The sequence below is a fragment of the Oxyura jamaicensis genome, chromosome Z (genome assembly GCF_011077185.1).
Source record: "Oxyura jamaicensis isolate SHBP4307 breed ruddy duck chromosome Z, BPBGC_Ojam_1.0, whole genome shotgun sequence".
Taxonomy (NCBI): domain Eukaryota; kingdom Metazoa; phylum Chordata; class Aves; order Anseriformes; family Anatidae; genus Oxyura; species Oxyura jamaicensis.
In genome coordinates, this window is record NC_048926.1 from 18,335,692 (window position 1) to 18,361,568 (window position 25,877).

The 25,877-nt window shown below is 41.6% G+C and overlaps 1 protein-coding gene across 1 annotated transcript; it reads left to right on the forward strand.

The window, feature by feature from the left end:
- The first annotated feature begins 22 nt into the window (after positions 1-22).
- On the forward strand, positions 23-21,438 carry SNX18 (sorting nexin 18). The gene is made up of 3 exons (XM_035309814.1): positions 23-39; positions 71-1,695; positions 18,357-21,438. Exons 2-3 carry the CDS (start codon positions 72-74, stop codon positions 18,608-18,610), a joined length of 1,878 nt encoding a protein of 625 aa, XP_035165705.1. The 5' UTR covers positions 23-39; position 71; the 3' UTR covers positions 18,611-21,438.
- Positions 21,439-25,877: the final 4,439 nt, after the last annotated feature.

Genomic DNA, 25,877 nt, shown 5'->3' on the forward strand with positions numbered 1-25,877 from the left:
GCCGCGCCGGGGCTCCGCGGCTCCGCTCCGCACCGCAGCAGCGCCCGCACCGCCAGCAGCGCGCCGCGGCCATGGCGCTGCGGGCCCGGGCGCTGTACGACTTCAGGTCGGAGAACCCCGGCGAGATCTCGCTGCGGGAGCACGAGGTGCTGAGCCTGTGCAGCGAGCAGGACATCGAGGGCTGGCTGGAGGGCGTCAACAGCCGCGGCGATCGCGGCCTCTTCCCGGCCTCCTACGTGCAGGTGATCCGCGCCCCCGCCGCCGAGCCGCCGCCGCCCGCCCGCTACGCCAACGTCCCCGCCGCCGGCTTCGAGCCGCTGCCGCCGCCCGCCGCCTTCAAGCCGGCGGCGCAGCAGCAGCAGCAGCAGCAGCAGCAGCAGCAGCAGCAGCAGCAGCAGCAGCCCCCGGCGGCGCAGCAGCCCCCCGAGCCCTTCCCGGTGCCGCCCGCCACCGGGTACCCCTTCCCTATGGCGCCCTACGGCGGTCCCTACCAGCCCAGCCAGGGCAGCGACGACGACTGGGACGACGACTGGGACGACAGCTCGACGGTGGCGGACGAGCCGGGAGCGCTGGGAAGCTCCTACCCCGACTACGAGGCGGCAGGGGGTGGCGGGGCGGCGGGGCGCTACCGGCTGTCCACGCGGTCCGAGCTGTCCCTGGGATCCCGCGGTGGTGGCGGAGGTGGGGGGCACGTAGCCGGACACCCGCACCCAGCGGGTGGAGGAGCCAAGAGCTCGGCCACGGTGAGCCGCAACCTCAACCGGTTCTCCACCTTCGTCAAGTCCGGCGGGGAGGCCTTCGTGCTGGGCGAGGCGTCGGGCTTCGTGAAGGACGGGGACAAGCTGTGCGTGGTGCTGGGCCCGCGCGGCCCCGAGTGGCAGGAGAACCCCTACCCCTTCCAGTGCTCCATCGAGGACCCCACCAAGCAGACCAAGTTCAAGGGCATGAAGAGCTACATCGCCTACAAGCTGGTGCCCAGCCACACCGGGCAGCAGGTGCACCGCCGCTACAAGCACTTCGACTGGCTCTACGGGCGCCTGGCCGAGAAGTTCCCCGTCATCTCCGTGCCCCACTTGCCCGAGAAGCAGGCCACTGGCCGCTTCGAGGAGGACTTCATCTCCAAACGTCGCAAAGGCTTGGCCTGGTGGATGGACCACATGTGCAGCCACCCCGTGCTGGCACAGTGCGATGCCTTCCAACACTTCCTCACCTGTCCCAGCACAGATGAGAAGGCCTGGAAGCAGGGCAAGCGCAAGGCTGAGAAAGACGAGATGGTGGGTGCCAACTTCTTCCTGACCATCAGTGTCCCCACTGGCCCTGGGGCCGGCCTGGACTTGCAGGAGGTGGAAAGCCAGGTGGATGGCTTCAAAGCCTTCACGAAGAAGATGGACGAGAGCGCCCTGCAGCTCAATCACACCGCCAACGAGTTTGCCCGCAAACAAGTCACTGGCTTCAAGAAGGAATACCAGAAGGTGGGGCACTCCTTCAAGTGCCTCAGCCAGGCGTTTGAGCTGGACCAGCAGGCCTTTTCGGCTGGCCTCAACCAAGCCATAGCCTTCACTGCGGAAGCCTACGATGCCATCGGGGACCTCTTTGCAGATCAGCCCCGACAGGACCTAGATCCTGTGATGGATTTGTTAGCGCTGTATCAGGGGCATTTGGCCAACTTTCCGGACATCATTCACGTCCAGAAAGGTAACACCATTACTTATTTTCTGAAATTATAGTTTAATGTATCGGTGCCATGCAGACAGAGGTAGGAAGCAGGAGCTAAACTTTCTCCGTGTATGGCTTGTTGGCCTTGGGCTAAACCTTTCAGTGTTTACTCAGGTAGTCTGTTGCTAAAAATACACAAAACACATCAGTGACAGCTTTCATTCTGTGCCAAAGGTCTAGACTTTGTTGGGATTTCTGTTCGTCAGAGGTTACTCAGTGTGACTGTGTGCCTCTGAAAGAAACCACATCTACCTGTGCGGCTGATACATAAAACATTAATGAGCTTGTTTACAACCCCCGGAGATCAACTGGTATGAAAACATCTATTACTCTTTGACGTATATCAGGTATCTTAAATCTCTGATGTAGCAGGTAATAGATAAGTAATCTGAAGATGCAGATACTCCAGCTGACCTTATTGTTGGAAGTGTTACATGCGTTTTGCAGTGGTGGACGTTCAGATGAGAAGTTTACAGTCATTGGCGTTTGTCAGTTTGGCTGTACATTAAACTCCCTTTGCACCTTTGTGAGGACAGTGGTCTGCCGTAGTGTACCTAGATGGGGTTTTTCATCCATTGCCATTATTATCTTGAAGAGATGTTGCTCATGTGGTACCCTTTCGGCGTCTTTCTACCTGGAACATGCTTCTGAGGTTCGCATTGCTGTTGGTGTGGCACTTTGTGATCCATTAGGGGGAAAGAAACTCAGAAAAAGAAAGAATCATCTGCTGTATAACTAGGGACACTCATTCAGATAAATATGGTTTTGTAGCATTGAATATGTGTAGATGATTTCCCTGCTGTGAAGTTAATGCTATTCATGCGTTCATCACTGTTGTGAGAAGAATAGCCCATCATTCATCCTTTTTCGTGTTATATTGCTGACCTATGGCTTTCAACTCAAAGATTAGAAGTAAAGAGACCTATGAAAACAACACCTACGCTGTACAGAAATTTGTGTGTGTAACAGTTGTACAACAAAATGTGAGAACTTCTTCACTGGAAATTATTTTCAAGATTTCTAAGTCGTGGTGTGTATCCAGAGAGGCAGAGCCTTAACTGTGACCCACAGTGATTCAGTCTTTCATGCCCTTATCTGCCTTTGTCAAGGCCTTGAAATCTTGAGATTTTTGATGAAATGGTTGTAAGAGTTTTTACAACAGATCAAAAAAGGCAGGCTTTTTAGAGGTGCACACCACTGCTAGGAAAATCTGAGGAGGCAGAGTCGGTATAAAGTACACAACTCATTTAAGAAAGCAAGAGTTTCATTTCAAGTAGTTTCATGAAGTTCAGATTTTCATTCTCCTCTCGAATCTTGAAAATTGTGGGTGGAAACTTAAATAATCCTGATATTATTTTGAAGAGAGAACTGAATAATACAGACTGACCTTTGAGAATTTGCTCTGCTAGCTGGTGTGGCATTGTGTTCTGATAACATCTCTCAAGTATTTTAGATTTGGAGAGAAGCGTGACCTTGGCAGCATCTCATGCTTGGGAAGGGGAAAGATTTTTTTATTGGGTGCAGTAAAACAGCAGGTGATATACACTGTTTAAATATAGTCTTAAAACTTTAAGATATATTATACAGTTTACTTTGAGGAGAGGATTGGGAATAGTAAGATATGTGCTTGATTCAACCCATATTTCCTTTAGCTTGCACATCTCTATTTCTCTTTCAGTTGTGTTTGAATTTGCACTTACAAGAAGGCTTACCTTCTTGAACTGGGAAAAATTCATCTAAGCGAGCTTCCACCATAGCAGTGCAGAAGTATGATGACATACCTAGAGCTGAGTTGGTGCCAGAAGACTGTGCTGGAGCTGGTTGGAGAAAAGTATAGCCAGCCTGCCTTCACATGCTAACACTCCAGCACCTCTGAGCTAACAACGTATTATCCCTGGTGCATATTTGCAATCAGAAAATGGCATGGGTTTGGGAGTTTGGCCTCCGGAGTGCCATATTCATCACAGGAACAGGGTTAGGGCTGGGTTATGCATTTGTTGCATAGAGACAAACTAGAAGAAAACTGACTTTTTTTTTTTTTTTTTCTCTATTTTATGGCTGTTCTTTTGCTCTTAACAGTTATTTCTAACAGGGTATAACTTTTCAATTCCAAATTGTAAACTTCAGATGAAAACACGAACTGTTTGGTGTTCTTACAACATAAGATCTTTTAAATTTGCAGTCTGGGATAGTTGCCAGTATGTGAGGATTATTATTGTCAGTGCAGACCAAACAAAAATCTGTTGGTGATAATAGATCATCTGAAAACAGAGTCGACGTGTCTTTCTTTCAGTGTTTTATTTTCTAGTGTACAACTTTGTGCAGTAAAATAACCCAAATGTGCCTTTGGAGGTGGCAGAAACAGCAGTCTTTTGATACATTGGGAACATGGGCTTGGCTTTAAAAAGATGAACTCTGAAGTTATGCTTCCTCCATTTTTCTCTACATAGTGCAAATGGATTGTCTGCTTGGGGTAAAAAGTGAAGCCGTTTCTAGACTCCATCTCTGTATCCCTCTAGACCTGAGAAGGACCTAAAATATAAAGGCAGCTTTGCCCCAAGCATACGTCTGTTGGTAGAACCTTAGACTGCCTTGTCTTGTTAAGGGTTTGATCTACTGCAGATAGATGAACAGCCGCTTAATGTGATTGGAAGCATGTTTTGTGCAGTGGACTGAGAAGTCTGCATGTCTGAGGTTTTTCAATAATTTCTGCAATTTTTTTTAATTTTTTTTTTTGTGCAAAAAGAAGGCCAAGGAATCTGAACTAGAGGCAAGAATTTTCTTCCATTTGGCCTTTATCTATTTGTCTGGAATTATGAACCAAAAACACATAAGCCCGCTGTTGCTTTTTCTGTGTATCAGAGAGGAAATGTGTTAAACATTGTGCTTGTTGCTGCTCAGGGATCCTGGTCTTTCTGCCTCCCATGTTGAGGGCATCGTATGTGATCTGCAGTGTGCAGAGAGTGATTGTCATTTTGGTCACTTAGATAAAGATGGAAAGCCATGGGAATAGTACAAGTATGTGGTGGAACGGCAATAACTTCAATAGGACGTTTAAAGATTCCTCTCTGCCTCCTTGATATTGAGCACCCAGTGTTTAAGGAATTTTCTGTGAGGGAAGGAGGACTTCATGTTCCTTTTCCAAAAGAGACAGAGAAGGGGTTCAAACTGCTTTTTTTCCCACAGTCCGGTTGAGGACCAGCTTGGCAGTGCTTTGTGAGAAACTTTACTTGGTTTTGTGTGTGCGCCCTTCCAGGTCTGAAGGTTCATTGAAATAAACCCTACAATGAAGAGCACACTGAGCTGGAAATCCCACCTTTCCATCTGGAAGTGCTTGGCGTGAGAGTCCCACTGAGACTGGCGACAGAGCATTTCAATCCCAGGACATGGTTTCCTTACAAACGGGTGCTCTTTTAGACATTTTCAAAATAAAACTGAGCACTTAGGGGAAAACAGACATTTGTAGGGGTAGATGATAGCAGAGTAGTGTCTCTGAGCCTCTCAACAACCAAATACTTTTACAAATCTAGCCCTCATCCCCTCACAGGGAAGCACGTCTAACATGCTTACATTACAGTTTTCCTGTGCATACCTGTGTGTTTTGGAATAGAGGATCCAAGTGTGTTAGACAGCTACGCTTGTGCTTAGTTTTCTTTAGCCTCTGGCAAAACATTTGTAGAAGAGGAATGTTTAGTTCATGAGGCTTAAAACCAAAACGGCACCTTCACTTGTCATTTTCTTTTTGCAGAACTGATGTACCTTTCAACAAATGCTAGATTCAGTTGCTTTAAGCTTGAGAAGAAAAGCACACCCACATCTTCATTTCTGTGCTTTTTAAGGTCTAGCTGTGGAAATTCCCTAGGCATTTTTGGCAAAGTAATTCCTACATACTAATTGCTAGAGCTTCACTCAAGTGATGAAATCTTCTGACTTCCATAATCTTCAGCCTAAATGTTTGTTGCAGGCCCATGCAAGTTCAGGTTTGGGAAGTTTGTGCACATGTGAGAATTTGAGATAGTGTGTGAGTGTATGCTGGTGCTGTAGTTCATGCTTGTCTGGCTGTCTCATCTTGATACTTGCTTAGTGAGAGTACAGAAGTTAGTTTTTTTTTTTTCTTTCTTTCTGTTTTTGAAGTCTTCCTTGAGGAATTACTATAATTGCCCTCTTGTTTTCTGAAAGAGGAAGAAACACTGGCTAACTTGATGTTTCATCTCTGCTTTCCAAATCTGTTGCTTTATTTTACCATGATGTTGTTAACTTCTGGTACGATTTTTGCAAAACAGACTTAAGAAAGTGTTTTCTAAATGTTTTCTGAGATGTAGGCAGCAATTCATTTCCTCAGCACACCAAGATCTAAAAGAATTATTTTAAAAAATCTGAGTAACCGTACCCATTTACTTCTTGATAAGTTTGTGAAAAATAAAATGAGGCAAATGTCCTTATTTATCTGGAGCAAACGTCATTGTAGACATTGGCTATAAAAATGCACTGGGTGTGCTTTTAGAATAACAAAATTGTAGGTGAAAAAACATTCTAGATAGTAATGCATTGGAATTTCAAGCATGGAAAAAACCCAGACAGAAATCTGGAGGTCTCTATAACATTTTCAGCAGTTCTTGCAGGGAGGGGAGAAGGAAGAAGTCTCTGTGTGTCCTTGAACGAATGAAACTGGTCAGAATTCACACCTAAGATTTTATAACACAGTGTAAAATCAGTGCCCTTCTCCCTCACTTGCTTTCTAGCCTCTTAAGTTCATTGCACAGACTTGTATTCTCTTGTAATCCTTGCCAGATGACTTCTGTAATGATAAAAAAAGAGATGGGTACCCACCTTCCATCTATTTAAGGACTTTGGTGAACAAGGATGGATATCCCTAGGAGGATGACTGTTGTCACCCCTCTCAGCGTCCACACTGCTGTTACAGAAGTGATGTAGTATTTGTCTACTTGCTCCTGAATCACCCAGTTTGAACCTGCTAGTGTTTGAAAGAAGCCCGAGGGAAACAGACTTCTAGATGGCTAAACCATGAAGGAATCCTCACTTTTAGCAACAGTATAAAATTACAGCTTCCATGGTCTGTGTAAATCACACAGAGGACAACAATAAGCAAGACTAAAATTGAGCAATGCCCTTACTTGAAGAGGATTAAACAGAAAGAAAGAAAAAAAAATAACATCTGTGCCTTATCTGCCAAAAAGATGCATGGATCTTGCATAGATTGTTCTTTTCTTTTCTTTTTCCTCCCACTCCCTAGTCTCTTCTTACCTTATGTTTCTAAGTGAGCAAGATTCATGCGGGTGTGATGTTTCTCTTCCCTGGTACCTTTTGGAATCTCTTAGCTTGATATCACACATATTTGACGAGGGCAAGACGTTTCGTAGGTGGTAAAATCCCAATGATAGTTTTTCAGCAGGCAGCTGGTAGCAGAGGAAGAAGATCGCTGTTCCACCTGTTGGAAGGTCTGCATGCACTGCTGCACACCAGCAAGCCTGTGTCCACCAGCCATTTACTACCGGCAGGCTGGAGAGTTTTGACCAGAGCCCACACTTGCATTGTTGACCACAGGCAGTGTACTCCCAGCTCGTGTTCTTGCGTACTGCAAGCATTAAGGCTCTGTCTACTGGGAAGACCTCATGGACAGCAGAGAGAAGAGGGTAGCAGGATATATATACATATTTATATATATAAAGTGCATATCACCATGTTGATCCACGCTCTTTGGAACCACTCTGATGGCAGGGGTAAGAACAGGAGCTGGTCTTTTACTATCTCAGCACTTCAGTTTCCAACTAATTTTAAAAAGGGAAAAAAAGCCACAAGACTACAAGACAAGAGTGCAGATATTAAAGAAGCAAAAGTTACTCTGTAGAAGGAGGAAGCAGTTTTATTCCAAAGACTATGCAATAGCTTTTCAGGTTGAAGTTCCTGAAGAATCTATATGCTGAGAAAGGGTTCGTTGTCCTCTTACGGCTAGGGAAATGCAGGTCATGCTAGAAGGACTTCTGTCAAAACAGGGATGACCAGAATTGGTAGACCGAAAACAGAAAGCAACTCCTAGAGCTCTTCCAAGTCTTTGTAAGCACATTATCAAAACCAAACAAGCTGGCTGAATTTTCTGTTTTTGCAAGTCACCTTTGAAACAAGGACACGTTTCAGCCTTTCCAACATCTTTTCCATGACTTCATTGTTAGACTTTGTTTGAACAGTTAAAATGCCAAGTTAATATGTGCAGACTGTATAAACTCATCCAGCTGGTACCTTACTTATTTTGACTAGCCTGATTCAAATAGCACAGAAATTCAAATTTTAATTAAAGAAATGAAATCACATTTGGCTGAGCCCCCAAGATATTAGCTTTATCAACAGATTTGAGCAAATAGCAAACACTTTCTGCAGTCTTGTTTATAACTTTTATGAAGGCCACAAGGATTTGAAAAAAAAAAACAACAAAAAATTAAAAGTAAAAAATGCATTTAAAACTTTTGAGTTGGTGTTTCATACAATCAGTAACTATGTATATATCTGTACATTAAAAGTCTGCTCAGGTCTTGACTATGCTTAGGCCTTGTCTTGGGCTGTTCAGCCTATGCTTTGGGTAGGCATGCATCACATATAAATAACTTCTATAATAGTGATGAACTGAACCACCCTTTTAATGCCTGCATGTGATTCTTTCAGAGCAATGTGAAGGCAGGTTAATGCTGTTACTGGGAGTTTACACTGCATTTTCTCCCTGCAGTAAAAAACAACTTACTAGTCTAGTTTTTTCAGAGTTACCATTTCAAATCATAGGCATGGATAGCTGTTCCAGCCAAGTGACAATATACTGAAGAAAAATCAATTTTACCACATTTCATGATAACACCACATTTTCAAATTGCTTGGAGTTTAGGTAAGTCAAGGTACTCAAAGGAGTAGATTCCATTCTCCGAAAAGGCAGACAATTCTCTTCTGCCTCCGTAATTCTGTAATACTTTCTATACATTAGAATATGTATTTAATATAACGTATTTATTTACAATTTTAATTAACATATAATACAGTAATATCTGGTGTAGCATTTTTATATATGATGTGTATATAGCATTAAACTATGCTATCGTAAAGCTCTGCTTTTATATTTCAATCAGTTACATTAGTGTTGGTTTACTTTGGCTTTTTACACTGCAACAAGGAATCTCCGTTCTGTCCTCACAGAGATGCTGCAGCATTCAGGTTTCTAAGAGAGAGCATTTAAGGTGCACTAGGCAAAAAGTGGAGCAGGATCTGCACTTAATTTGGATCTCAGCTCTTTTCATAGGAACTCATGTAAAGTGGCTCTGCATGTTATATTTGCTGATCCTAGGACAGTCGTGGAACTATGCAGATGATGGTGAACAGTCAAATACCATAAACTGTGCTCACCTTTTGCATCCCTTCAGCCTTTATGGAGACCAGCATCCAAACGCAGGACTTGCATAGGGCCCCAGTAAAGCAGGGTTATGAGAGTAAGTGAAAGCTGCATTTATACTGGCTTTTCTTGACATATGGATATTGCTATGCTGTGTAGCCTGTATTCTTTTGTACACCGACATCCCGTAAATCTCAAGAAAATTTAGAGATTGCCACTTAGTATTATGACGCCTACATCCATTTTGATAATAACTTACACTTATCTTCTGTAGAGGAGACATTTCTGCTCATGCTGCTAACCTATTGTACTGAAAATTAATTTCTCATGCATGCACAAGATCATTTCTGATTGAGGTTGTTTTCTTGAATTAGGTGTTATGAACAGGGCAATTATAAAAGCTGTTAAGATTTAGTGGCATTGTTCTGGCAGAAAAGTACCTGTTCTGAACATGCTGAAGGGGAGAATCCCATGTTCAGAAACTATGATGATTAAATTGTAAAACGCATCTTAAATTTTTGGAAAAACAAACATTTATTTTGAAAGCCTGCTAGGTGCCACTCTTAAATGTAAGCTCGTAAGATGTATTTAAAATCACTGTAAGTTTTATCTTGGCACTCCTGCCAGTTGCAGTCACTTATTTTCAGTTATTTTCAATTGTCCACCCTGAAATTGTTCAGCATGAACTGCTTTTTGAAGGGCAGACATACTGCATTTCTAACAACCAGCCTGATCTGTGGGGTCACTCCTTTCTGTAGACCAGTCTGTAGAATTGGCTGAAGTACTGTCAAATCTCCTTAACCTGTAGGTAGGAGTGCTGAAAAATACAGGCTGTCTTAGAATTGGGCAAAACCGGTGTTACTGAGTGTTTGCCTCTTGGGCTGTGATGCACAATGCTATGTTTGTGATAATGGAAAGCAGCGTACACAGTTCAGCTGGATTTTAAAATTAACTCACTGGTATTATGGGCTTTCTTTCAGACATCACCATAGGTACATACAGAGTCAGTAGAAATACTTGTAAACACATGCTGCAGTGGCTACAATAAGCTTGTTCATTTGCAGAAAACATTGTCTGTATACATCTAAAATATATTTCTTTTAAAATTGCTACATTCAGCATTTAGGAGACAAAAAAAACAACCACCTTTTGACTGATTTTGCATAATTTTTGCCTTTGGTAACATAGCAGTATGGGTTTCCTTTTTTTAATGGGGCTATGCAGAGTGGTAGTTGTGGCAGACCTGCTGTTCCCTAGTGTTTCTTTCATTTATTTTGCCACCTTGCTCACACCTCCTGTTGTCAACTGTTTTAAGGGCAAAGTGTGACTTGTAGCTTGTATAGCATTGTGCTGTAGCTTGGCTCAGTGAAATGTTCTTGCTGGAGCCACTGGATTTATCTGGAGGACTCTAGAGCTGAAGTGTGCATTGCCAATGTGATAATGGAAGTATTTTTCAGTAGCATAAACATTTTGGAGATTCTGAACATGCCTAGGTATGATTACAGCCCTTGTTTCTCTGGATAAAAAAAATGGGCCGTGTATACTCTTCTTATGTGTGTATACACCAACTTGCTGTTGTGCACACAGTGATCTACAATGATTTAATTAGAGCATAAATATGGCGTTATTAAAAAAGCAAAAACAAAAAACAGACGTATCCATTATCAGTACTAATTCTTGAAAATTGAGTGGCATTTGACACTGCATTCTATCACCATAATCAATTATATAGGAATTAAATCAATGTCTATGTTTAAAACCACCAGATAAGATCGGAATTTGTCAAGTTTCTGAAATCTCTGGCAAAGACTTTTATTTTTGCATGATCTCTGCATTGTGTAAATTAGAAAGTGACTTTATTTTGAACTCTATTTTATCTCTGAGTGACAGCTTTTGATGAGCTTTGTAATGTGGTAGCTGGAAGAACAAATAATTCTGTCTAATAATGCCACAGTCAGTCAACGTTAACCTGGATGTTAGCAGAGACCTCTAATTTGTGAGCCTAGATTTATCAGATAGTGCTATTTTATTTTGATATTTTTTGAGTGATGAGCAAAAAATAATGAAAAATCCAAGTTTTTTTTTTGTTGTTGGGATGCATATTCTAAAAACATTATAGCCATGTTCCCATACTTACACATAAACCTGTAATACTAAAATAATTGTAATTTTATTTTTGCATTTTTAACTCACTTTCATTATGAAAAGTAGAACTTTCTTAAAATAGTTTTGCACCATCAAGAAAACTCATCATTGAATTAGTAAGCTTGGTGTTGAAAACTGTGTTGGCACTTTTAGAAAATACAAGTGACTTCATCCTTTAGGCTTTGATGTTGAAGATGTCTTGCTTTGTTATGTTTAAAACACTAAGGTTAGATTTCAAAGTAGTGAGCCATTCCTACATTAGTTTCAGTAATGCTACATTTTCCCTGTGACATTCTTTAACACAGTTAAGTCTCTACTGTAGAAGCCTTCTGTTTTTAATTTGAGGCAAATTCCCATTATGCTGCTCTCCCTTCTAAATCTCAGCCAGAAAATGTAAAGAATTTGCAGAATCTTAACGTAATGTAGGCTTCTTTTGTTAATCTGTGCTCACAGCATTCTTAAGCAAATAATCCATCAGCGTAGTAAAATCTCTGTTCTACTACACACAGCTTGGTCCTTTCTCTTTGAATTGAGAGAGGGGAAGTGTAGGGGTTTGCTTCAGAGCAGGATTTCACGTTAGGTGTAATGCGCGGTGCTTCTGATCCTTCCCTTGTGTTGGAGCGCATTGCGTAGCCGTGGGCTGAGCTGGATCGAATTGCTAAGCCATCGGTAAAGCCAAGCCCTCCAGGCCCAGAGCTGTGTTTAATTGGGTTAGTCATCTGAGTCATCCTGTAACAACATCTCTGCTAGCTGCGGTGTGAGCGGGACGGCCACGTAGATGGCTTCTCTTGGCAGCAGGCAGCTGGGTTACGGAGACGGCTCTGTCTTCCACGGAGTAAATCAAAACTGTGGCTACGTGCACGTGGGCTGCCTGGGGTGTGCCTTTTCAAATCGTCAGGGAAAGAGCTGTAATTAAATAACAAATAAATACAATGAATAAACACCGTCAGGTCTGTGGTAAGAAAAGTGTAATACCATTTCTAGTTATTTTTTATGCTTTTGCATCCTTTTATGAAAGCTGCTAAAAGCTATGTGGTATGTATTGTTTCCTCACTTCTTTTTAGAAGTGGTGTCTCATAGTAGAAGTAAAGCAAAGGGAGTTGTTTGCGTTCAAAGTACTCCCTTCAGTATCCAGCAGCATACTTTAAAGGAGACATCGTCGATGCCTACTGTTAGGCAATTTAATGTGAAGGGCAGCTGAATGGCATGGAAACACAAGCTGTTTTTCTTTCCAGTAAGTGATGCTCCAAATCTGATTTTTTAGTTTCCAGACGGTAGGAAGGCAAAATAGATTGTTTGTATGTATGTATGTATCACGCAGGTCATATCATTTTCACAAGATTTATCAGATGAAACTGCTGAACAGTTTTCTTTGTTAAACTTCCGAGTTTCTGTAAAGAACACAATGTTTTCTGACTAGCTTTCTTCCCTCATGAGGGAACCGTTTTTCAGAGGAACCTTTGTACTTTGACACAAATTCTTCGGGGAGGCTGGCGTACCAAAGCTTATTGGCCAGGGGACTTCTCAAAGGAGGCATTCAGGAATCTGGTGCTCTTTGTTTTTGCCATGCTTAGCACTGATACAAAAGCCAGAACAATCGCCCTCCCCGCATCTTTACCACTCTGCCATCTTTATGGCTATTGTCTTTTTGGGTATTGCTTTGGAGCAGAGTGGGTACAGAATTACGTCTGCGGTGGCTGGTGGCCACGTGCCGTGTTCCTGTCCCTTGGAGCCACCACCACTTCTCACCTGCGGCACCAGCAGCTGTCATCACGCCAGGGGCAGAGCAGAGCAGAGCGGGGCGGGCACAAGGCTAACGCCTCCCTCCCACATTAAGGACCTGTTCCAGAAAAGTAGCTTTCTGCTCAGTGTACCAAGGACAGCCACAAGAATAACTTTTTTTTTTTTTTTTTTTTTTTTTTTTTCATAACAGTTTACATATGTGTCAGTTATCTCACTACTAGTGGAAGAAAGCTATTTGCTGCAGTTTAGCATTAATCATCACGAAAGTGAAGTACATATCTGAGTATCTGTAGTCATACAGGCATTACAAATACAGGACCTAAAAAGCTATCTAAAACTTGTACATGATAGGTGAGTTTTTCAGTTCAGTATTTTGTGCTGAAATACAGCAGGCAGTGATATATAGGTGACTTTGTGGATGATACACCTTCCTGAGAGCAACAGTGAACTGCAGACCCTCTGACCCCCACCAATCCTTGCTGCTACCACAAGAGCCACATGTTAGTGGCATTGAGCTGACATGCCTTGCATTTAATTGTACATTGCAAGCCCATATGCAATATTGCTGTATGAGGTTAAGTCATTGCTGTTACAGCAATTTCTTAGATCTTCTTCAGAAAAGAGGAATACAGTTTTGAAGGACTGCTTGTATTTTTTAAGAATCAAGCAAGCCCAGCCATGGGGCAGATGTCTGCTGTACCAAGCACTGTATAAAAGCAGAGCAAAGGGGGTCTGCTGCCCCAAAGATTTCCCTTTCTCTAGCTTTGTCTTCATTTGGATTCATAACTTCAGACACAGCTGAGGTTTTGCTCCTGACTACTGCATGCAGAACTCCAGAGCTGATGTCCAGGTGCTACTTTGAGGAGGAGGTGGGCAGTGGGAAGTTGGTCTTCATGAGCCGAGCCCCGAGACTTCTGCTTTCTGGTCACATTGCAGGCTGCAGCGTGGGCTGGTGTCGTGCACCCCCAGCACCAAGAACCCGGGCAGGGCTGGCTGCTGGCAGGCCGATGGCGTGCAGTCAGTTGCAGTCTATTCTCCTTGCATGAACAGGAGCTTGGAGACACATGCATCTGCATGATGTGATCCACTTTTACATCTGTGTACCCATTCTTACAGGGTGAGGGGAAGTGAGTATAAACTCACATATAGGCTCAAACCCACCCTTGGTTCACTGTTCACACATGCTCAAAGCATTTCTGAGCATAATAAAACTGCAGGTGATAGGAAAATATATTGCTTGACCCAAACTTGAGTGCTCTCAGGTTCAAGACTTTTTTTTTTTTTTGGTTTTACTTTCCTGAATATATTTGATTCTTTCTGCCTCATTGTAACCTCATGGTTGCATGGGAGCTTCCTGACTCAATACACTTCATTTTTTTCCTGGTAACTCCTCAGCACTTATTTAAGTTGCTGTTCATACAACATGTTTCACAGCTTGCAAGTATTTGCTTTTAGCAGGAATTTTATGTTGTCCATATCTTCTTGGCTGCTAGTATTACTATAAACGTCCCTTATTAAATGTGTTCATGTAACCTAGTGTTGTCTAATCTCAGACTTCAAAACAAGTACTGAAAACTGTGAGTTTCTAAAAGCCCTTAACAGCAGTCATCGAGCACCCGTCTGTTTAACATCAGGCTTTGGGTGATGAAAAATAGCATTCACATCTGCTTTTCCCCACCTTTAAGAACAGAAATAGATGTAGCACAGCTTTTTGCAGTGTCTGTGACCCAGGCGTTCTTTGTTGATTGAAAGCTATCCCTGACCACTGGAACCTGCTATCCTAACAGAATGGCTTTTCATCAGACCAGAAGCTTTAAATGCATGGGCAAGTCATAAGGGAATCTTCAGAAATGGAGCTAAACAGAAAATATATATATATACATATATATATATATTAAATGTGTTCCATCCCTCGTGAAACAGTGCATTTGCAGATTCTTATCCCAGACATATTCAGCAGGAGATTTCTTTGAGCTAATACGCACTGGGAGGTGCCTCTTTCTGTGCCTTCTCCTCCTCCCTAAAATGTGTGCTATCCTTTTCTAGGGCTGCCAGAATTCTGTGATTGCTGCTCAGTTGTTCTGCTTGTTTGTTTTCATATACTCATTGCTTTTTTGGATTGTCCAAAGCAATGCTTGATGTTTGGATCTCTGAATCCAGGAGCCAGGGGAATGGAGTAGAGCAGTCCAGGTGGAGGGAGCTGCATCCAGCTGCGGGTGCTTCTCCAGGTGTGCCTGGCCAGAGGGGGCTTGCTCAGCCTCCGCAGGGTGTGAGCAGGAGGGAGGGCACAGAGGTGCCGGGCAGGCAGAGGAGAGGGGTACAGCAGCAGCTGGGAGAACGTTTTCAGAAAATGGGAGATGGGGGAGTGTGGGGCTGTTAGCGAAGCTTCTTGCAAAGTTGTGCAAGCTAACAGCACTTATTTTCCTGAGTTTTACTAAACTAAGGCTTGTGAGCTTCAGTAGATGATGAACAAATTAAAAATGGTGTTTTAGAACAAATGATTGCTTACCTTTTAATATAAAGCACACGGGTTGTTTTGTTTTTCTTTATTCTGTGCTTGGGGAAGGTTTGTTGATTGTCCTAAAATAACCTAAATATTTCCCCCTGTGAAGTTATTTCAAGGTTCATTCTTTCGCTGTTAATTCAGTACTTCATTTAAGGTACTTGAAAAAAAACTAAGAAGTTTGTTTTTATGTATAAGCTCTTGTTATACATCGCTGACTTGTTGTAGTCTGCCTAGACTTTAAAGGAAATTCCACTATAGTACCAGCCTGAAAACACGTGCATTACAAGAACAGCGTTAATGGTTGGAAGTTTTCCCCTTGGATTCTTTTCCATAATTATAAATCTTTTTTTACTTCTTTTCATTCCAGAAAAAAAGAAAATGTCACAATGCATAATATTTATAGTCTCAAGGGTTTTAGTGTTTGATAATGTATGGTTGTATTGATGTAAAATAGTTTGAAGATTATTTATGCTCCAGAATCTAGTTATACATTCATCTGCTGATGCTGTAAAATTTCAGTATTTTTTCTTCCAGTTTGGTCATTCTAGAAATAACATCTAAAGCTATTTCCACACATTACAACCAAAGAGTTGTCACGTTTATTTAACCAGCTCCATCTGGCTCCCAGTTAAGTCACAAATTTTGTATTTTTTTCACACCCCGGTACAGATTCCTGCAATGCAAACAGAATGCAGAGAAAAAAAAAATAATGCCGAGTTAGGTTTTGTTTCCCGAAAGCAATGTCCTTTTTGTAAAAGAGAGGATTGACTGTTTCTTTACGTCGTATCCTGCCTCCCAGATTACTTGGTCTTTGAAGGGGAAAACACAGACCTTGTGGCGCGGCCAGCTGCTTGCAGCACTGCCTGTGTTTTTTCAGTTCTGTTTTTTTGGGCCAGGCTTGGGATGATGAGGCCAATCAGCTGTAGCAGCCGGTGCCAAGCTTTTAGCCCTCGTGCCTGAGGGCTGTGGCATGAGGAAAGGTGTGGATGGGCCCGGCTGCACCAACCACCCCACACTCTCCTGGGGACCATCACTCAAATACTTGCGCTTTTGGTGAAGCAGTCTTCGGTCTAAACTTGTCGTGCTCATGACTTCCCTGTTGCCCTAGCAGGAATGGTCCATATGGTTCCTGCAGACCAGAGAGGAGGTTTTGAAGCTCCTGATGGAGAGCACATACTGGGACTGAAACAAACTTTTTCCCCGGATCCTCTAAATCCTCTGGTATTTTAGCTTGCTTCTAGTAAGAGCACACACTGACACAATGGTTAGGTATGGAATGGTTCGGGCTGCACGGGGAAGTGGCAGAGACCCCATCCCTGCAGGTATTTAAGTGACATCTGGTTTAGTGGTGGAGATCAGCAGCTCAGATGGACAGCTGGACTTGGTCATCTTGAAGGTCTCTTCCAACCTCGATGATTCTGTGACCTTAGAGATGAGACAAGGGACAAACTGCACCAGGCCAGGGTGACGGGTGTTCAACATGTCTTACTAAACAGGCAAGGAAAGGATGGAAGGTGGTGTTACTGCTGCTGAACTCTGCTTTTGCTGGTGAATAGTGTTCGCTACAAACAGGGATTCAGGCTGACGAGAAGATGAAATTAGTCCTCCAGCGGACAAATTGGAGGTCATCCTCCTTAAAGACAGAGGTAGAGAGTCTCCTCTCTTAGCTTGGTTCCTCTGTAAGCTCGCTGTAGGGAGTACAGAAATGCATTTCTTCAAGGCAACGTAAAGGGAGTCCTGTTTGTGAACTGTAGTCGCTTGTATGATGTAAAGCGTAATATGAAAGGAGAGAGTCATTTGAGACATTACAAGTAGCTGAAGGAACAAGAAACTTGTGTGATCATAAAAGTTCTGACAAATGTTGTATCACTAGCATTTTTTTGAGAAGATAAAGATACATTGATCTGACTGTTCTTATGTATATGAATAAGATACATTCCCAGGGTGGCAGTGGTCACAGCACCAAGCCTGCCAGAGTTTAAGAAGTATTTGGACAGTGCTCTTAGACACATGATCTGATCAGTTATTTGTTGGGTGGTCCTTTGGGGACCCAGGAGTTGGACTCGATGATACCCTTCCAGCTTGGATATTTTATGAAGACATGTATGTGATATCTAAGGCAAAGAAGTCGCTTTTATGGGAAGCTGAGCTCATGAAATTAAATGTTGAAGGTGCTTCTTGGTGTTCCATGTCACTATACAAGTCTGTTTTGGTGGTGTTGTGGTTTTGTGGCGTGTGTGCTTCAATCAGCTGTTTGGAGGAGGAAGGCTATCAATCTTTTTGCTTTGTTTTTCTTCAGGCTCTTCCAAAACTGTGTTATCTCTATCCGGAGTCTACAACTTTGAAATAAACTCTTAGATTCTCTAGTACTCAGTGTATTTTGGTGTGTCTGTAGTGTAGAAGCAGAATGGTATACTGTTTTGTGTATTCGGATCTCCTTTTGATGTTTCACAAAGATTGTGAAAGTGTATGATGTGAGGTTTCTCAATGATGTTACTTTTCTGGTGTTTATGTAGGCTTAAATCTGACTTGTTTTGTAGTGCCTTTCTCCAGTGTATTTATCAGTTATTCTCTGAAGGACACCATCTGATTTCTTAAGATTATGAAATAGGCATGTTTTTCTCTTACTGATTTTTGCAAGCTACAGTCTTAAAATTTGCTTCTTCTTTTTTTAGCAAGATACATTGTTCTGTGATTTTATTACTTGAAAGAACTTTTCATTCATATAAACACACATATGAATACATTCAGAATGAGCCTTATACAAATCCTTGTTGTTGTTAAATGACTTGTTAAAATGCAGTAGAATCTACATTTTCCTCACAGTTGTACTCTTGTGTTTTTTTCTTTACACAGGAGCCCTTACCAAAGTAAAGGAGAGTAAGCGGCATGTCGAAGAGGGGAAGATGGAGCTCCAAAAAGCAGAGGGCATTCAAGAACGCTGTAACATTATTTCTTTTGCAACCCTAGCAGAAATTAATCATTTCCACAAAATCCGTGTGAGGGACTTTAAATCACAGATGCAGCATTTCTTGCAACAGCAAATACTCTTTTTTCAAAAAGTGACACAAAAGCTAGAAGAAGCTCTTCACAAGTATGACAGTGTTTAATCTCTGAACATTGATTTGTGGACTTTGCTCAATTTGAACATGACTTAAGCAGCGAAGCAAACACCGCTGCTGTTAAAGAGCTATTGCCGGTGGTAGATGGTGGTACAAGGATGGTTTGTGTTCACCTGGAATCCCGGTTTAATCACTGATTATGTAGGAAGGAAACAGTTATAGGGCTATGTAGTAGAAACAGTACCACACATTGTAACTAAGTTATACTGTGTATGCCTACACTACCATTGTAACTTTTTGAAATAATGAGTATACTATTTGCCTTATTGCTTTTTGAAATACGGTATTTTAGTGCATACTTTGTAGACCTCAAAACCCTTTGGGTCTTTAAGGAAGTTGGCTAGATAAGCCTGCTTCAGATGCCTTTTTACTTTCCTAGATTTGGATTTCCTAAATTCAAACAATTCTCTGTTTACAAACTCCTACTAGAGCAGCTATGTGATTCTGTGCCTTTAGACTCTATTTTTCCTTTTCTAGTAAGTCACATTTTTATGATTGAATGAATGAAGGGTTGATGCCTATGACAGGAACTGATAATGAAACCTCATATTAACTGGAAAAAAAAATCAGCTGCCATCCAGTTTGCACAGCAAGTACTGTCTTATGACAAATGTTGGCTCAAAAAGGAGAAATTAAATCTATTCACACTTTCCTTGAAAATGGAGACTACTTGTTACATGTACTAGGATGTTAAGCACATATACAAATATACACCATTGAATTCCCTTTCTGAAATGAATATTACAGTGAGGGTTTTTTTAGTATAAAGCATTACTGTGAGTGGAAATTTGAAGAACTAGCCTAACAAAAGTGATGTTTATCAAAAGGATATGAATGCAGGCTATGTGGCTAGAACATTTTTTTTTCTTGTAAGTAGGAAAAGATCTGCTCATTGCTCAGTTGCTGATTCAGTTTAACTTCAGACTTGCATCTACATTGCTGGTTGTCTGAGTTGAGACTCCACTGTGATTCATTAGTTTACTCAGTTGCAAATTTTCAGGGATGTTCAGTAATACAAATGATCTGAAATCAGTCTTGGCTGAACTGACTTGGAAAACAGGTGGCATTTTTATGTTTATAACACTCAAGAATTAACAATTGTCTTAATTTTTGTATAAATATTTTTGACAAGCAGGGTGCATTTATATGTGTGTAAACACTATCTTTTAAGGAGTTTTCTGGCTTATTTCCCTTGAATTAAGTCTGAAGTCTGTGTTTATAACCTATTGGTTCCCTTCTTAGAGGTCAGTATGAGAGAGGGTTTTTATTTATCCTAGCCTTTTTCTCCTAAACAAAAATAACAAAACCTTCAAAGGAAGCAAAATGTTTACTTTTTTGTTTTTAATTAAATTAGTCAAAGATAGCTTAAACAAATTAAAGCCTGGAAAAGGAAGTTAAGCAATAGTTACACTTAAGTACAAATCATTCCTCACCTATGCAGCAGAAATGTACAGTTCTTTTATTCAATCATCTGAGATTCTGTAGCTTAACCCCACACCTCTGTTTCAGAGGAATAAATGTAAGAATGTAGTTTTGGGTATAAGATTTGCCCCAAAATGCTTGGAAGATTGCTATTTTGACCACTTCGCATTCAGCAGTGCTGCTAATACATACCCAAAGAAATGAAATACAGAGTGACGAGGAAGAAAAAACAACAGTGTTTATAAAAGAAGGACAATCAGTGAGGGAAGAATCCATTTGCAGGCTATTGAAAGAGTGCTGCAAACAGCAATGTTGACTGTAAAGTAAGGACCATAGTCATAGAGCTGACTTGCTCTTTATCTGCCTCATGGTGTCTTGTTCTACATCCAAAACCCACCACTTCCCGTAACAGCTCTTCCCAACAGTGCTCCAACTTCCCACATACTGTTTAATTGCCTGAGACAGCAGTGAGCTGGGTTTGAGCTGTTCCGTGGCTTATGTTTGCTTAAGCCAGATAGCATTTTGTTAAATGACTTTGCAGTAATTAGATCAGGCTACAATTGAAGTAATTCTATATATAGGTATTAAGACCTGATCAGAAATTGATCTTGGTCCAGTTGGAGTATTCTAGGAGGTTAGTATTAATGAAGTGTACATGCCCAGGGGGAATTAAGCTGTGATATGTGTACATAAAACATTATCAGACAGGTACAGTTTTCTCAAATAAACTGTCATGGCCTTCACCTTACTTTCTCATTTGTGAATTGTTGGGTTAGAGGGAGAATAGGGGTGCTAATTTGTTAATCCTGATGTACCAAAATGCTTGACTGCAATCCTGGATCTGAGGTGTTGCAAAGTTTGAAAAGGTATTGGCACATTAGCATCTTGCTTTTATTCTCACTTAGAGAGAGGTGGAGTTAAACAGATGTAGGGAGCCAGAACTCAGTTCATGCTTACTGCACTCTGTGAGATCTACTATTTTAGTTTTACTTGGAACCAAGTGTCACATTGACCACCCATGCTGACGGACTACTGGATGGTGCGATCTGAGGTCCGAATGTACTCTACAGGAAGGTGAATGTATATTGTGTGGGACGGTGGAGGTCTCGAGGGAAATCTAACAAAACCTCTTAAATGAATAAATGTGGAAGAGAGGAAATGAGCTCCATAACATAAACGCATTTGTTTTATTCCATTCCTGTAATTTGTGTTTGATGCATTACAATTTTTGTGCTGATAGTAATATGTGTCTGTTATATTTACTGGGAGTTTAGGGGGATTAATTGAAAGCTGCAAAAAAAATTCACTGATGTATTGGTTTCTGTGAAAGTGCTGTATCCAATGAAAAATGTAGAATAAACCCATCAGTGGAATATAGCTACTTAAAATTATCAGCAAGTGGTGAGTGAGTAATGTTTCTTTTTAAATTAGAGGCTTTACATTTAGAAATCAACAACCTGTGAAAATGATTAGATATGTTTGTGTTGTAGCCCTTCTGTTGTGTGATGCTTGCAAAGAAAACAGTTCTCTCTGTTTGTGACCTGTGCACATTTTCTAGATACTCCCCACCAGTTTCATCATCCAATGGCAGAGTACATTTGTTTTAGGAGCATTGCACAACCCAGCTTAGAGAGATCAGCAGTAAAATTGTGATGATGAAACATGCAAGACAAGAACCAACAAAAAAAAATTCAAAATGGAAGCATATGTCACATAAAAGCCATACGTTTTTATAAGATGTTAATGAACTGTGTGCACTGAAAATACCTACATTATTTTGTGAGGCACAGGTACCTTTTTGGTATGCACTACATTACTATTTTGTCAAACTTTCACAATTCCAGCTAATACCTTCCGTGCTGGTTGTCTGTTCCAGCTTGAATTCTTCAGGGAAACTTAAAGCTGTTCAGCTATTTCTGAGAAGGAGATCATAAAATATATATTTTTTTTAAAAAAAAAAAAGTTTTTCTTCCTTTTAGATCCTTTGGCTGAAAAGCTTTAGTTTTCTCATGCTTTGGAACAAGGATGTGAAATTTGTCAGACTTGTTACCTTTTGCATTCTCAGATACGCCCAGATACGCTGCACTGTGAAAATTTGCCCAAATATTTCAAAGTTAAACTAAGGTTTCCTCAGACTCACTTCTTCTAAAGTTTGACAGATAATTTTTCTGTAGCTCTCGTTTGCTTCAAGCCATCTTTTTGTCTAACCTCAGTCAGCAGCAGCTCCATGAGACTTTCTGTCATTGTTTTGTCCCTTCAGCTAGACGGGGCTGAGCCTCCTGGAGCAGATCTGAGCAAGGAAGGTGTCAGTAGGTCCTGATGTTGCTGTTCTTGGTACCTGGCTGTGGGAGGAGAGAAGTGGCAGCTTGTCACGCAGGTTGGCAGCTACATCAATGTGGACATTGGGGTTGATAGAGGGGAACATGGGGACAAAGACCAGGGAAAGGCTAGGGCAGAAAGCCTGTTCCTCCAGTCCCTCATTATTCCTTGGGCTTCCAAAGTGTCTTGGCCTTTTGCTGTCACCAGTGAGCCATAATAAGCAGATGCAAAGTGGGTAACTTAAGTTCTTCTGGTGTTGAGGATGGCAACAGCTTGTTCTTCTCATTATAAATTATATATATGTATGTATAAATTTATTCATTGGTCGAAGGTCTGATAAGTTAGTTGAAAAGTTTTGACTCTGTTGATAAACTCTGGTAATATGGGGACTGAAGGACTGTGCTGGAGCATTGAATATCCACACCACTATGTTGTAGTCTAAATTGTTTCAGGAGTCTGCACACTAGAAAGTTAAATAACAAAAAATGGTAAGTTTGACCAATGATTTGGGAAAAAGAAAGAAAAAGAAAGAAAGGAAGGAAGGAAGAAAGAAAGGAAGAAAGGAAGAAAGGAAGAAAGAAAGAAAGAAAGAAAAAAAAAGAAATTAAAAAAATACAGTTGCCTGTGTAACTGGTGTATCAAGACACACCTTGATACGCCATCATGTTTTGCCATCACTTCACTGCCTGTTTTGAGTGCACAGCATATACAGAGATCAGCTGGCCAGTGAAGGTCTGTCAGGGAGAGTGTTGTCTGTATCATCCTTACTTCTTTTGCAGCACCATTTGTATTGTGTGCAGGGAGAAAGAAAAGTAAGGGTCTTCAGCCTGCAGGGAGGTGCTCAGAGAGCTAGACTCCATCCCTGCCTGCACCCATGCTCTTCTATGCAATGTAAGCCACAAAAATCATTTGAATTACTTATATCAATTTTTGTGTAGGCTTGAGATTAAAGCTAAAACCTGAAAAAAGTGCTCAGCATTCACAGTTTTCACTGTAGGTTGAGGTCGTTCTGCTCTGAATAGAGAAAAGGCTACAAAATGCACAGCTCTAGGATTTGTTCTCTAAGCTGAGCACCACAAGTTAGAGGACGCTTCTACTCTATCAGCTGCAAAAGGGAAATGTAAACCCAGTTCATTTTTCTGGAATGTTGCTAACAAGTTCCTTGAAAAAGTTTTTAGACACTGCATTATTAAGTTAAAAAAAATCAAAACCTCATAAGGAAATTAATACTCAGTCTTCAGAATGAGACATGAGCATTATTTGGGATAAAATAAGCCTCCAGAGGAAGCTCACTCAGTTACTATTCATACAGTGAACTGAAAGAGAGGAAGACAGGAAAATCCTGTGTGACAGTGTCATTGCAGCACAATTTTGATGCATATCCACAGGACAGCTGAATTGAATTGCATGGGTTACCTTACTTCTATCATTACCTTGTTTTTGAGATACTGCTTTTGTAGCTTCAGTAATTTCTCAACGTAACACAATGCAGTATAGTAAGTACTATACACAAGAATATAAGTTGGATAATATTTGTAAGAAATACAACTAGTGTAAGTTCACTGTATTTCGGACTTACACAGTTGGCAGTAGAGCTCAGGCATGCATGAAATTAATACATAAGACTTTTGGATACAGTAAGAAGCTCTGATTTAAAAGTTAAAAGGCATTCTTATCCAGACTGTCTGATAGCTGTGCTGCTTTGCAACCCCATTTAAAACTAAGCACTTAACATGGTTCCATTTTGAAATCCAGGGGAATTTTTTTTCTGCTTGACTCCACTGGGAAGAATATCAGGCTCTCCCTGTCGACACAGTGCAGTATTCCTCTCCTGTGCTAAGGTGCAATTCAATCTAAGCCAAAGATTTCAAAGTTCCCTACAATAAAGCTTTTTCACATAATTTTAATAAAAATCTCTGGCTGTTTCTGGCTGTTTTAGGATATATGAAATTATCATTTGAAATAAAGAATGTGAAGGAACAAGTTCCTTGTTTTTTTGCCTTTTTTTTTTTTTTTTTTTTTTTTGTTCCCCTCCTTCCCTCCTCCTTCCCCTCCTGTTGTAGTTTTAGAAAACATTTCCAAGGAGCAGGAAAACATCCTCTGTCAGAAGATAAAATCAGGAATTTTTAATTTGATCTTTTTTCTTTTTTTGATCCATATGATTGACCCTAACAGCTAGGATTTTATTGTTAGAATGACAGTACAGGTGAGGAGAGTATACACAAACAGTTAAAGAGGTGAGGTAGTATAAACTTCTTTTTGTAGCGAGTACTTTTCACAGTTGGTATTGATTCACCCCATGCTGTTTTTAAGTTTCTCATTTTCAAGAAAAAAAAAAAAAAAAAGGAAAAAATTAGTTTTTTCACTAAAAATCTTTGTTTGTGAGGGAGAGAGGGAGGAGAGGGATTGGCCACTAGTTCTCAGGAGCTGTAGGAAGTGGTTCTGTTCCTCTGACCTTGAGGCGCTGTCAGCTGTCTCAGGAGGGCACCTTGGGGATGCAAGCAAAACAGCTTGTTGTTCAGCATCCATAAGGTGAGCTGCACCAGAGGCAACGTGTGTGCTGTCAGTGTGTTGCACCAGTTGCGTGCTGTGTCCATGTGTAGCTACGCTCTGGAAACACTGGATTCAGGCAAACAAGGCTGAAAGATGGCTAGACACTAACAAAAGCCTGACTACAAGCTCAAGTGCCTCCTTCAGCAGTCTTAAATTTCAAAAATATCGCATATGCTTATTGCTATTTTTTATTATTTATTTTTATTTATAATTTTTATAAATATTTATTTTTCCCCCACTAGTTGAGATGGCACAGTTTGGACCCTAAATGAATCAATGGCTTATGCATCCACCTGCACTGTTGGCACTGGAGCTGTTACCCTGCGCTGCCCGTCTCCCCCTCCATGTGGATGTGGTTTTCCAGGCTTAGCTGTCCATAGCATAGAGGGATGAAGAAGCACACCAGCGTTCACGAATCGATTACTCACACTTTGAAACATAGCTAAAGAATGCGTCTGGCCGACGGGGTTGAGCAACATGCATCCCGTGCCGGGGGGTGGGGAGGGAAGCTCACAGTGGTAACCAGATAAAGGGCAGCCTCAGCATCTGGGAGCATCGCTCTTAGTACTCCGCTGGCCAGAAAAGGCTGGAACTTGTTAGGGCAGGAGGACAGGAAGGAGGAAGCAATTTTCTTTTCCCATGCAGCCCAAGTAGGCAGCAGGCTGGGGAGCAATGTGTTGATGGCCAGGGAAAGAAGCTGGAGGACGCTGCGAGCTTCTGTCTAGGCCACACTGAGGCCATGAGTGTCCACCCAAAGGATGAAACTTCCTTCAGAAGGCAGTTGTGGCCACTTTCTCTTTAAGATCTACTATTGAGTAACCACTTGGTGTAAAATACAGGAGAGGCCCTGGGAGCAGGAACTCCTGGCCGTACGTGCTCAGGGTGATGAGCCTCTAGGTCAGGCTGTCCTCTCACAGCCTGCCTTTGCATTCTTCTCTGCACTGGGGGCAACAAGGGAAGG

Bases quoted from the DNA above. Each gene is read 5' to 3' on its own strand.
- SNX18 (XM_035309814.1), top strand. From the start codon at position 72: ATGGCGCTGCGGGCCCGGGCGCTGTACGACTTCAGGTCGGAGAACCCC. The intron at 1,696-18,356 runs GTAACACCATTA...TTCTTTACACAG, and splicing joins CATCATTCACGTCCAGAAAG to GAGCCCTTACCAAAGTAAAG.